This window comes from Engystomops pustulosus, chromosome 2 (genome assembly GCF_040894005.1).
Source record: "Engystomops pustulosus chromosome 2, aEngPut4.maternal, whole genome shotgun sequence".
Taxonomy (NCBI): Eukaryota; Metazoa; Chordata; class Amphibia; order Anura; family Leptodactylidae; genus Engystomops; species Engystomops pustulosus.
Window position 1 is genome coordinate 210,808,353 of NC_092412.1, and position 14,828 is coordinate 210,823,180.

At 39.6% G+C, this 14,828-nt stretch overlaps 1 protein-coding gene across 1 annotated transcript in view; it reads right to left on the reverse strand.

Annotated features, from left to right (window-relative positions):
* Nucleotides 1-14,828, reverse strand: part of SMPX (small muscle protein X-linked) — a 63,494-nt gene that overhangs the window by 38,587 nt on the left and 10,079 nt on the right. The window contains exon 3 of the mRNA XM_072137984.1: nucleotides 537-594. Coding sequence (XP_071994085.1) covers nucleotides 537-575 — 39 coding nt within the window. The 5' untranslated portion in view covers nucleotides 576-594. The remainder of the gene's footprint in view (nucleotides 1-536; nucleotides 595-14,828) is intronic.

Consider the following 14,828-nt stretch of genomic DNA (forward strand, 5'->3'; position numbering starts at 1 on the left):
CATATGTCCTGTCTCCTAATTCAATACTATGGGAACGTTGAAAATTGAGCAGCACAACGCTCTATGAGAGTGCCGGAGTGTGGTTTGCAATTTCTAACACTTTAGCTGGAGCAACAGGACACATCCTTGACCTGCCTCTCCATCAATTAGTAAGAACAAGACCCCTGTTCCCATGATCTGTGGTGGGTCAGTTCTCCTTATTGTTATAAATCAATCTTGGAATAACTCAAGTCCTTTTGTTGAACACTTTGGAAAACACTCCATCAAATCTAAAATTTGGGGCACTTTTTTGGACATAACAAACGAGCCATTGCATAAAAAAATAAAACTGCAAAACCTATAAATAAATTATATATAAATATATGTATTACGTAATGGGAAAAAATAAAACATTTTTGGTGAATTTAAGTATGAAAATCTTATTACTGTCCACTATTCTAGATAATATTGATAGCATAAGTAAAAACATACAAACATCACACACAAGCTAACAGCAAATGTACAGGGCATGCCAACAATCACGAGCTGTCACATACCTGGAGAGATTTGACATTTGATGCCGACTGCTTCGACATTTTCTAAGCTGAGATCTTCCTGCAAACAAAGTTCAAAGATTCAGATTATAGATATCTGTGTGATGCTCATTCACTTCATGGGCGATGACAACCTGTATCTCACTTTCCCAGTTGCTTGGATACTTCCACCAATTATATGTTGTAGTAAGAACACCTGAGCTCCGCTGTTTAATATTTAACACAACGTACATTTACTACACATTCACCACATCTAGGCAACTCTGCAAAGCTAGATGCAATTCACACCGGACATGTCATCTGCTCCATGGATTCTTCTAGGCATCAGATGATGCATGAATACATATGGATGCCGAATATGGGTAAAGTTTTTATCCGTCGTATCAGTTTTCCATTTGTTGTCTCATTGATTTCAATGTCAAAAATGACAAAAAAGTGATCATTCTGTTGTCCTGCATTGAACTTACCGAGACGACATCTGTCTCATGTGTCATTATCATCTTCCATATCCGTCATCTCAATGAGTGAAGTGTAAGGAATAGGATGACATATGGGACAATGGAGAATCAATAGCTTTGAAAGAGATGATACTACCTGTATGTTCATTCATGAACAATGAAACACCTCGCCAGTGGCCTGATTTGGCACATAGTTAAAGGGGTTGTCCTATTTCCACTTTCATGTTGTCCATCACAGACCATGGACAGATTTCTGTCCGCTAGGAGTAAACACAGAAGCTTTCTATAGCAGGACAGCAAGCAGAGATGTAAAAACCATGAGAAATAGATACAGAAAGTGTATTGGAAAATTGGAAAACTTTTCCTTACACAAACCATATCACTTATCTGCTGAAAGTGGACAACCCCTTTAAAGCTTAATATTCCATTGTTTACTATTGAATAGGCGTATTTTTTTCTTTGTAGGCTAAGGACCGATTTGGCAAGCCGTGTGCAGCGCTGCGTAATCTGTAACTGCTATATAAATAAAGAATTATTATTATTATTAAAGGGGTATTCCAGGAATCAGCATAATTCATATAGAAATCAGTCATTAAAATATAAGCTAATGTGTAATTAGTTGTTATTTAAAATTTTGCTCCCCTTAGCAGAAAATGCTGATGACATACACTCTAATGGAGAATTAAAATGCTACTGGCCCTTTAATCAGTCCGTTAATTTCCTCCGCGCGTTCCGTCGCAGAACAGAAGATGGCCGCTGGTCACATGTCCACATCACATGTCCTGCACCTGGCTGGGCAGGTCATGTGATCACCACTATGTTTGGCTGTAGTCGGTTGGTTGCAGCGCAACCAGTATGGTCAGTGTTTTGGTGATGGCAGTTACACATCATTACTATGGTAACAGTGCAAGAAAACCTGTTACATCATCACTGGGAGCAGAGCCTGAGAGGTAGGAGGAGTTACTGAGAACTAAAGGATCATGGGACTTGTATTTTCCAGTGGCGGCCATCTTGGTGATAACTCCACCTACTTTAGAGAGGACATAAAATGTTGTGAATCATAAAATCAAACTATTGAAGCTCCGTTTTGTGACTAATGACATTGAGTATTGTTGTATTCATTTATTTATATCATCATGGGTTTTTGTGTCAGATGTTCATATTCCTGGAATACCCCTTTAAGGACAGATAGGATAAAATTGCCATGGGTTAAGGTTGAACCTGCTGTTTTTGGACGGTTCATCTGCTTATCTTTTGGGAATGTCTCCTGAGACATCAGATGTTGGTGGAGTTAAGAATCTGTTGGAATTCAGCTGCCCAATTGTTTTATTCCTTTTCCAAGATGATCAATCATTTGTATAAAAAGTTTGGAGCGATAGTTGTCTCATTTTATTTGGGGATCTTTATTACTTGTAAAGTGCTTGTGATTTACAGTTCCAGCATAGTAGATGGAGTGTAACTCCAATGTTCTGGCATTTTCTGTTCTGAAGCTGTTTGACAAAAATCTCAGCAGTGATGAAGTGGGCGGAGACTAACCCCTTTATGTATGTGCCCTGAAGTTGTTTCACGCTGCCCACAGTTCCCATGATATCTTGTGTCCTTTGAATAAGTAACTTCAGTGAGATTTCAACAGATAAATCCACAGAACACTGCACAGCGAACATACAGGATGCATATGGTGAAGCCTGGCACCTTCCATCAAAATCAGAAGTAAAACAGTTACATGAAGTGTATAGTCTATGCTGTGTGAACACTAAGGGTTAATAGATTATTGTAGAAAGTTGGAGGAGATGCAGCATAAGGTGAAGAGGAAGATGAATAAAGTTCTGTAGGATCATAGACTGGAATTAAGGGACTGATAGGGAACAGGGAAGATCTTGTACCTCACTATTCTGTATCCTGAGCACTGAACACATTCAGCTCTGCTATAAGCACAGAGAGCAATGTCACATGACCTGCCCCTCTTTCCTCCTTTGTTAACAGTGATAAGCAGCCCCTCCCCTCTTTCAGTCCCGTATCTTGTTTGCAAATCTACAGTTCATAAGAGGAACCAGCACAGCCAAGAGACAAGCTACTGCAAGAGCCATGTTAAACATCAGAAGATAGCAAAAAAAACAAAAACTGCTTCACATAGGTAATCAAGATAATAGGCAAAGTTGTTCTGCATCCCAAGAGCTATTGATTTGTGAAAAAAAAAAAGTTGATCTCACCCACATGCTGTGTAAAACTGTGTAACTGCTTGCACATATATTTCAAGCATGTCAGTGTCAGTATTGTGTCGCAGCAGCACTATACCTGACATATGACAAAATTCTGCACCTAAAGCAGCATTCAAGTGCAGAGTCAGACCGTGCACCACATTTATAACTGGGACTCAACAGAATTGTGTTGCACATTCTATGCTAAAGGTGTACCAACAAAAAAAATTGGTCCACACTTCCCGAGAAGTGCAGGGGGCGCCACATTAATGAAGACCGTATGCCACTTTTCATGAAACTGAAGCACCCTGCATGCTCCACAGGCAAACTGCACATTTAATACTTTTGATAAATGTGGCCCCTATTTTTTTCTACATTCATTTTATGGCATCTCAGTAGACATCATTCTATTTTAAGAGGGGGGAATCAGCTTATTATTAATACTTGATATAATTATACAGAAACCTCTAAATTATTAAATGATAAGTAACTAGAATACAATGCCAGGCAGAACCCAAATAGATGATACATACAGCACATTGAGCCTAGATGCCCATGAGTTAGCAGAATCACATCAAATTCCACAGCAGGGGTGTAACTGCAGTGGTAGCAGTCATAGCAGCCGCTATGGGGCCGACAGTGTCAGGGGGCCCCGTCATCCTACCTGACATACTAAAGAGTGGAGGACGTGCACTATTATATACATATTATGCTGCACATTGTACAGCATAACATAAATATATATAACATATATGTGATATGTTATATGCTTTATATGTGTGTATAACTGTGTGATTGTAACTTGCATGTGTGAGTATACAAATATGTATATTTCTTAAGTGAGAAGGGGGGCCCCATGCAGAAGCCTGCTATGGGGCCCTGCTTCTCCTTGTCACGCCACTGTTCCACAGACAAGCTATATCACCTAACTCTATTTTGTTTGCTAATTTTGTAGGAGGTAGAGGTAAACCTCTTTATCCAGCACCTGACAATTAGTCTGTTACCTGGTAATGTTTCCATATAATGTTTCCATAATTCGTGTGCTCATTTCTGTGTTCTGAAATCTTATAAGTTATAAGAATCAGTTCTTTTTCAGGAATGTTAAATATCAGTTTCTCTTACTATTCGCCAATAATCCCTCTGCCTCTATAACCACAAGATGACAATTTGTGAAAAGAAAAAACAAGGCAAGTGAGCAGGATGCTGTACACCCTAAGGCGAGCAACCTTCCTGTGCACATTGGCAGCCAGGGAAAAGAGATGTTCATCTGGAGAAGGAGAAAGTGTCTCTCGCAAGGTGCAGAGATTTATGAGTTTAATTTGTGGTTTACTCTGATACTGGTAAAGTAATACATTCCATTTATCCAGAATAAAAACTGAAGGTGGTATAAGATATTATAGAGTACCGGATAGATTTGCTGTTTTTATGTATATATTTGCAGATTCTTCTTTCATGAATAGTCATTGAGATAATGAAGCTTTGATTTATGCATGTTGACAACATCACAGATCGAGGGGGGGGGGGGGGTCAGTCATGTTTCAGGCATCTAAGTAATCTTTGGCATATAGTCAGGGGAGGGCAGAATTAGGTTCCCAGGGCTGTAATTATAGAACTCCCTGCCAGAGACAACTGGGGCAGATTTACTCACCCGGTCCTGTCACGATCCCCGCTGTGCGTTGTCCGACGATAATGCACTGTGCCGCGATTCCCAAAGATTGCGCTCCCGATCTCCTACATCTGTCGCTTCCCTGCTCAGATCCGATGGAGTTCACCTTCTTCTTCCCGGTGTATGTAAGTGCATGTCTTGCATCACAATTTTAAAGTTAAATCCCGTGCTCAGTCCGAATCCATCGAATCGTCCGACATCCCGTCTCCCCGTTTTCTGCCGCATGAAAGTCATCGCGATTGCGCCAAAATCCGATTGCGTGCGACACAATCCCCTTCTAAATACCTGTCCCAGCAACGCAAATCCCAAAAGAGGGACCCTTAGCAGATAAGCCCCACTGGAAAGAAGATATCCACCTAGAGTTCATACATTCAAGGCAACCTATAAAAAAAAAAATAAACATCCTAGACTTGGTTTTTGCCCGATTCCCTTAAGCCTCTGACTTCACTAATACTACTTTTCTACTTGCAGACCATAACCTTCTCTCTTTTACTGTAAATAGTTTTTCTCATTACAGAATATGCTCATTTACTACACTTACCGGAACCCATGTGCCATTAGCACTCACCACCTCACAGAGATTTTGTGGTCATCACTGTCCCCCATCTCCTCTCTCTCCTGTCGAAACACGGCTACTAACCAAGGGGTATTCCAGGAATCGGCATAATCCATATACAAATGGGTCCTTAAAATATAAGCTAATATGTAATTAGTTGCTATTTAAAATTTTGCTCCCCATAGCAGAAAATGCTGTTGACATTTTAACAATTAAAATGCTACTGGCTCTTTAATCAGTCCGTTAATTTCCTCTGCGTGGAGAAGACACAGGACAGAAGATGGCCGCTGGTCACATGTCCACATCACATGTCCTGTACCTGCCTATCATCACTAAGTTTGGCTGTAGTCGGTTGGTTGCAGTGCATCCAGTATGGCCAGTGTTGTGGTGATGGCAGTTACACATCATTACTATGGTAACAGAGCAGGACAGACTGTTACATCATCACTGGAAGCAGAGTATAAGAGATAGGAGGAGTTACTGAGAACTGAAGGATCTTGGGATTTGTGGTTTCCAGTGGTGGCCATCTTGGTGATAACTCTGCATACTTTAGAGTGGAAATATAAAATCATAAAAAAACAAACTATTTAAGCTCCATTTTGTGATTAATGACACAGAGTTTTGTTACATTCATTTATTTATAGAATCATGAGTTTTTGTATCAGACGTTCATATTCCCGGAATACTCCTTTCAGATCTTGTGCTCAAAAGTGCCCTGGATGAGGTAGCATCTCCCTCAGTCCAACCCTTTCAACATAGATGTTGGCAACCTTTGCACATTCACCAAAATCGCTTAATTCGGCAGTACTCCTGGAGTGTTGAACATCTGTGGAGACAAATCTGCATGTCAGCAGATCTTCTTCTCTTCAAATTTATGCTAAGAACCTATAACTCTGCCCTTCACCTCACCAAACAGCTCTATTTCACTAATCTAATATCCACGCTCTCTAATAATCCCAGAACACTCTTCGATTCTCTTAATTCAATAACAAGACCAAAGGTGCAGCCACCTGTCACAGGCCTTGGGGCTGAAGATCTGGTTACTTCCCTCCTGTATCTCACCCTGTTCATTCTCATCCTATGAGCCAGTCATGGTAAAAGAAGTGCCCAGGCTCCTTTCCTCTGCTCGCCCCACTTCCTGTATCAGTGACCTTATCCCCTCCCATCTCATACAGTCCTTCTTTCCAGCAGTCACTTCTCACCTCACCAAAATCTTTAACCTCTCTTCTGGTGTTGTTCCCTCTTCTTTCAAGCATGCTGTTGTTACCTCATTACTAATGAAACCTTTTTGTGGACGTGTCCAGTGCTGTTAAAGGGATTGTCCACTTTCATTTAATAGTTGATATGGTTAGTATAAGGAAAAAGCTATACAGATTTCCAATATACTTTCTGTATAAATTTCTCACGTTTTTTAAGATCTCCGCTTGCTGTCATTATAATAGAAAGCTTCTATGTTTAATTCCTGTGGATACAAATCTTTCCATGGTCTTGTGATGGAAATGCAATTGCTTGAACCGTCATTATCACAGAGTTATCAGAGCCGTGTGATACTAACATCTTGTGCACCTGCACCTCTTCAAAATGTAATACTTCCTCATTGTCCGATATGAAGAGAAGGGTGTGAGAATATGGCAAGGCAAAGGAAGTAAGTTTTCATTTTTTTAAGGTATTTAAACAAAAGAAAAGCAATTTAGTTTTGGCATTGCCACAATCACACTGAGCAGTAGAATAAAGGTAACATTAGAAACTGTCATTTTTATTGCACAGTAAAAGCTGAAATAACAAATTCCATTACAAATGACATAACTAAGTTTTTTCTATTAATTTTTTTTCCAGCTCTTCCATGCAATGTGCAAAGTAATAAAGGGATTTATAAAATATGGAAAGCCCCTATTGGACTTGTTCCCAACCAGAAGTTCTGGCGGTCATGGGAGCCACTTTATTCATTGAGTGGATTACTAAAACCAGGAGACAACACGAGAAGTGATCTCCCCTTGAAAAAAATAAATGACTTTCCCATCCTGAGGAATTCGCTAACATTCACCATAACCTAAATGTGGGCCGGATATTTATGTGAAGCCAGATGATTGAAGCAGAGCTCTGGCAATCCGAGTGAGTCAACTATTGCTGGACCAGAGCAGAGCTGCCAGAAGTAATGAGTGTGGTGCAATAATATCCAAACAACTAGAAACCTAAACCCATGTTCACACTGACAACAGGCCGAAAAAAAAACAATCAGTGCCTTCTAAGCCGCATGCGACAGACAGAGGATGGCGTAAAGATGGGTGTTACACGCTGTAGCTAAATTCTAGTCACAGATCTGCTCTAAAGAACTGCAGCTACCATGTGGTCAATAAATAAGTAAAGTGTAGGCAAAAAAAAAAAATTGTACCAAGACTATCGTGGGGCGCTGACAATGCACTTCCCAAAAGAATTCAAATACCCTCAGTTAGCAAAAAACAAATAAATTTTAATCCTTTTAAAACTTTTTAAAAATACATATACAGAAATGTGCCCAATCGTGTTCAACACCCTTTCTCAAACAAAGGACAATACTTTTACATTAAAATACCGATTTTATATACTATGAAAATAACCATAAACAGTAGCAGGTGACTTACATGATTCAACGTTGCAGGATGCTGGCTTCCGGATCTGCACGCCGGGAAAGCCCGCGAAAGACAGCGTGCCGCTGCGCATGTGCAGTTGCCACTGGAGCGCTGGATGTTAAACCGGCGTGCCATGGCAACACTCGCATGAATGGAGTGTATTTTAGTAAACATGGGAACGTGATTTAGGACCAATTAGGAGTATGTTAGTAAACAAGGGGACGTAATTTACTGTTGATAGAAACGGATCACTCTAATTGGTGGATAGGCTTAAAGCAGCGGTCCCGACTTGTAAGAGTACTACTGATAGGTAGAGCTTAGACATAAATTATAGGTACAGAAATAATTGCCCTGCAATATGCTCTTCAGTATATACAGAAAATACATATTAGTTAATCACAAAGAATTGTATGAAAAATTGTATAAAAAAATTATGTATAAATATTTAAAGATGATAATAAATATAAAATAAAGCTTTTGGACAGCTTAATATAGTGCATACTGAGAATTATTAACATGATCAAAAGAACAATAAAAATGTAGTAGAATTATTCTAAAACATAAAGTGTATACGGAATGCTGTATGTATAAGATAAATGTATACTCAATTCCATAGGTATATACACACATATACAAATACACACAAAAGTATCTATGTGTCCATAATAAAAAAAAATGTATAAAATAGTGTATAAAAAGGAAAGTGCAAGGTAATTCAACCCTCATAGCAGCGTTGGAGAACGCTCTAATAGATATTCGCTAGACTTTCATTCAGCCCCACAGGTGCCATGCTCTGGAGCTTGAATATCCAGTACATCTCTCGTCTTTTGAGATGGTTAAATCTCTGTGGAACAGTGGAGTTGATGTGTTCAATTGGTAGTATATTAAATTCCTTGATGCTACAGTTGTGATGAGTAGCTGCGTGCCGAGACAAACCATTTTGAATATTATGTATATGAGTATTGAGCCTTTCTCTTAAAGGCTGAATGGTACGCCCGATGTATTGTAATTTACACTTGCACTCTATTAATTAAATGATGTAATTGGATCCACAGTTTACAAAGCTTTTTATTGGATACGTCTCCTTTGTTATGTTAGACATAAATGTCTTTTGTCTGTGCCTGATCGATTTGCAGCACTTGCATCTTGCATGTCCGCACTTAATGCTACCCACAACTTTAGGGAACAGGGATATTAGAGGGTTCTTAGCTATCACAGGTCTCAACCGACTTGGGGCTAAAATATTTTTAAGTGTTTGGGCCCTCCTGAAGGTTAAACGTGGATTCTTAGGAATAACACCCTTTAGGTATGGGTCGTGTAACAGTATATCCCAATGCTTTATTAGGATATTCCTTTTTTTTTTACTATCAGAGGAGAAAGTTGTAATGAAATTTGTATCGAATGTTCCCCTTTCCTTCAATTTCTCTCTAGGTTGTAGGCACTCTTTCTGTGTTAGTTCACCTGCTTTTTTATTTGCCATATTGATCAGAGTGGAGGGATAGCCTTTCGCTCTGAACCTTTCAGTTAGGACCTTGCTCTGGAGAGCGTAGTCCGAATCATCTGTACAATTCCTTCTGATACTTTTATATTGGCCATATGCTACATTAGTCAACCATTTTTCTAAATGGTTGCTATCAAACCCTAAGTAGCTATTGCTATCTACCTGTTTAAAAAAGGATTTAGTCCTAATTTCATCTTCAGATGTGTAGAACTTCTACATCCAGAAATTCAGCATTATTTTTTACGATATTACACGTGAACTCAAGTCCCCACAAATTTTCATTAATATCTCTAACAAAACTCCTAGCTTCCTCCTCATTCCCCTTCCAGATAATAAATACATCATCTATAAATCTTTTGTAAAGCTGGCAATGTACAAAATCTTTATGTTGGTAAATGACCTGCTCCTCAAACAATCCGACATAAAGGTTTGCAAAACTGGGAGCAAACTTGCTCCCCATGGCGGTTCCCCTGTTTTGCAAAAATATTTTGTTCAAAAAGGAGAAATAATTGTGTTTAAGAATGAAATTCTGTAGCATGAAACTGTAGCATCAAGGAATTTAGTATACTCCCAATTGAACACATCAACTCCACTGTTCCACAGAGATTTAACCATCTCAAAAGACGAGAGATGTACTGGATATTCAAGCTCCAGAGCATGGCACCTGTGGGGGTGATTGAAAATCTAGAGCAGTGATTTTCAACCAGTGTGCCGTGGCACACTAGTGTGCCGCGACACATGGTCGGATGTGCCGCGGGGAAATTTCCCCAAACTATGGTGCCCCCTGTGTTTTGTTTCCCGCCAATGCTCAGCGATGCACAGTCACGGCTTCTTACAATGTAGGAGACGTGTACAATAACACATGTACAAGCTTTGAACCTCGCGCGACAAAATGACGTCACCGAGGCTGGCGCATCATCCTGAGAGCGGAGAGACTCTCACATTTGCCCACCGCCAAGGTAATGGCCACCAATAATGCTGACTATATGAGCTTTTGCCGGAGTATATGAACTGTTGGCAGAATATGAGCTGGTACTTTTAGTACTCTGGCAGTATACTGCATATAACAATGAGAAATGTAAAATGAGAAATACTATAGTTATGAGGCTGGAGTACTTCAAGTACCAGCTCATATGCTGAGTATATGAGCTGGCACTTGTACTCTGGCCCCATGGCCATAGTACTTCTCATTGTACCCCTTTATTTTGCAGTATATGTACCACATAATAATCAGCACCATATACTAAAAACAGGGAGAAAATGAGAGGAAGAGCTTCGTGTGTGTTTTCCCCCCATTCCTGGCAAGGATATCCCTTTTGTGTTTATCGAAACAGGCCCAGGTTTCTAAAATAAATTTAGAATCTATATTATTAACTTTATGTATGACTGATTTATTGTCATTTTGTGCTATTTTGGTTGGTGGTGTGCCCCAGGATTTTCTAAGTATAAAAAGTGTGCCGCGGCTCAAAAAAGGTTGAAAATCACTGATCTAGAGAATATCTATTAGAGCGTTCTCCAACGCTGCTATGAGGGTTGAATTACCTTGCACTTTCCTTTTTATACATTATTTTTTACATCTTTTTATTCTGGACACATAGATACTTTTGTGTGTATATGTATATGTGTGTATATACCTATGGAATTGAGTATACATTTATCTTATACATACAGCATTCCGTATGCACTTTCTGTTTTAGAATAATTCTACTACATTTTTATTGTTCTTTTGATCATGTTAATAATTCTCAGTATGCACTATATAAAGGTGTCTAAAAGCATTTTTTATATATTTATTATATTTATATATATGTTTTTTATACAATTTTTTATACAATTCTTTGTGATTAACTAATATGTATTTTCTGTATATACTGAAGAGCATATTGCAGGGCAATTATTCCTGTACCTATAATTTATGTCTAAGCTCTACCTATCAGTAGTACTCTTACAAGTCGGGACCGCTGCTTTAAGCCTATCCACCAATTAGAGTGATCCGTTTCTATCAACAGTAAATTACGTCCCCTTGTTTACTAACATACTCCTAATTGGTCCTAAATAACGTTCCCATGTTTATTAACATACACTCCATTCATGCGAGTGTTGCCATGGGATGCCGGTCAAACATCCGGCGCTCCAGTGGTAACTGCGCATGCGCAGCAGCACGCTGCCTTTCGAGGGCTTTCCCGGCGTGCAGATCCGGAAGCCAGCATCCTGCAACGTTGAATCATGTAAGTCACCTGCTACTGTTTATGGTTATTTTCACAGTATATAAGATCGGTATTTTAATGTAAAAGTATTGTCCTTTGCTTGAGAAAGGGTGTTGAACACGATTAGGCACATTTCTGTATATGCATTTTTAAAAAGTTTTAAAAGGATTAAAATGTATTTGTTTTTTGCTAACTGAGGGTATTTGAATTCTTTTGGGAAGTGCATTGTCAGCGCCCCACGTTAGTCTTGGTACAATTTTTTTTTTTTTTTTTTTGCCTACACTTTACTGTTTTACCGGACGCCTTGTGGTGTTACCGGTTATCCAGACTGTGGGAGCTGCATAGACAGGGACATTCCCTACAAATACTCTCAGCAATTTCTGGACTAACATCCCCGACAAAGAGGAAGAAGGAACTCCCTTCAGTATCTTATGAGCCTACCTACAAGAATCCATCAGGTGAGCACCTCCGCTTTTTCTTACCCTTGACCAGACGATATTACCCGAGGCGCTGTCCTCTGTTGTCTTTTGTCTTTTTTTTTCTCTTTTTCTTGGGTTAATAAATAAGCACAGATAAAAAACTGGTTTTATATTTTATTATATATTATTTTAAGACATGACTAGATTGTCACTTATACATTTTTGAAAGCTCATTTTTGAAATCCCATACACACACAGCATAGATAAAAGTATGGGATTTATTATGCATCTTGCAATCACTATGTAAGTGTGTGCACACAGTGGGCACATTTACTTACCCGGTCCAAGGAGTTCACAGAAAGTGGAACTCATGGCTCAGCCATGAGTAAGGACGCTCCGTACGTCCGAAACGCGTAGGCTATACTGCCATTTTTCTGCTTACACTCTGTCAATCAGGATGCATTGCTGCAGTTTTTTTGTACTTTGCGCACCATTTTTAAAAGAGAATTTAAATTAAAGATTTACGGTTTTATCTACACCTGGTGCGGCATGCGATTTCTTCTTCTCAAGTTCCGCTTTGGTTCTCGTGGTCCCCAGTAGCAGCCTGCACAGTGGACTGACAACTAACGGTGAGCGGTCAACTATACCTTTATCTCTTTTGAGTTCACAGAAAGTGCATTGTCTGGTACGCCGGAGTTCACCTTCTTCTTCGTGGTGCATGTAAGTGTATTGTCTTGCGACACAATTTGAATCTTAAATCCCACGCTCAGTCTGAATCAGTCGGATCGTCCAACGGCCCCAAACCCCCCTCCTCCCCCCCATTTAAGCCGCATGAAGGCCAGCGCAGCTGCGTCACAATCCGATGGCGTGCGACACAATCCCATTGTCAACCCCTGTAAAATACCAGTGAAAGCTGCGCAAATCCCAAAAACCCTGAGCAGTCCGACGAAAGTGTGATCCCCGACCCTTAGTAAATAAGCCCCAGTATGTCCACAGGATGAAGTAATGCAATGTGTTTACTGTGCATTGTGTGAATGTATATACTGTGTAATATATATACTGTAAATACACATAAAAGTTTGATATAACTGCCTTACTTCTCTGTACAGACTCATACAATGATCACATAAACTAAAAATAAATCTTGAATTAGTTCAGTAGGATGTGGAGCAGAGTGATCTAGTTTCCTCTACAACGTTGAGTAAAGATGTTCTAGCTTTGAACATTTCTATTATAAAATTAATGTTGTATGGCTCTGTTCACACCTTTTTCTTTGTTATTTCTTGTTGTATACATACAGTATATATATATATACTGTCACATATATACTGTAACTTCAACATATGTCATGTACTCACCCATGTGGTAATTGCAATTTTATTTAATCTCACTGTATTTAAAATGTCCAGATGACCAATATGTTGCAGAAAAAAGTATGGCAATGCATACTAGCAAAACATATATGGCATATTTTGGGCCCATGTTTACCCTATGGGCATACTCATTGTTAATTTTCTTTGAGGATTTGTTTTAAAATTAATGGAGGGAAGATTATATGCTGCTTGTATTTTGTATATTAATACATACACAATAACCCCCTAAACAGATGTGTCCATCCTTAAAGGGAACCTGTCTCCAGATTTTCACTAATAAACCTAATGACAGGCTCCAATTGCACAATAACAACTATTGCCAATACAGAAGGGATGGGGGGATAAGGGAGATGCTGGTAACACAAAAACCCTTGTGACTCAGTATTCTTTCTGGAAGGATGCCAGGTAGGTTAATAAAGTTCATTTTCTGGGGAACTATGCATTTTTTCTAGCTAATAACAGTGTGGACAATAGTTAACATAGTGCTATGTGAACCTGTCAAAAGATTTATTTATTTGCCCCCCTGTCCCCGGCAGCTAGAAGTATGTCTTGAGCTGTTGGCTAATCACTATTGAGCCTCTGTCATGGCTGAGTGCAGCAGAGGTTAGCAAGTGACAATGCCATTGCATCCGCTGGCTTTGCGCCCCCCCTAAATTGAATCACACTAGGCAAAAAGAAGAAGCTATACAACCGCAGGTCTTACAAACACCCAAGGCTATCAAGGCAACAGATCTCCGCTCCCTGATGACCTCACGGAGAGCAACCATCGAAAACAAGATGGCGCCGCCCACGCACCAGCGGCTTTGCCAGCAGCGATTAAAGAGTTAACGCACTGATCATGTGTCAGTGATGGTTGTTTGCTGCAATACGCACGTCTGTTGGAAACGTGTAAAAAGGAAAAAAACCTGTGGTATAAAGGGATTAATATATGTGGGGAGGATGCACAGAATCCTGAAACTCATATTTTTTCAATATATTTTAGATCCTGTATTGTCAGGAAATTCCTTAATTACAGTTTATATAGGTCAACATCTGCAAAGAGTTTGTATGCTCACTCCATATTAGTGGGGTTTCCTCCGGGTCCTCCGGTTTCCTCCCACACTCCAAAACATACTGGTAGGGTGATTAGATTGTGAGCCCCTTGGGCACAGGGACTGATTTGGCAAGTTCTGTGTAGCACTGTGTAATCTGTGTCCAAACCAGGAGTGGAGTAAAAAAAAGAGTAGTACCTTTCAGTGCTATGTGCTCTTCCACACCTGCTTTTGGCTTTGAAAACTGCATCTGAAAAACTGAACGTGTGAACAAACC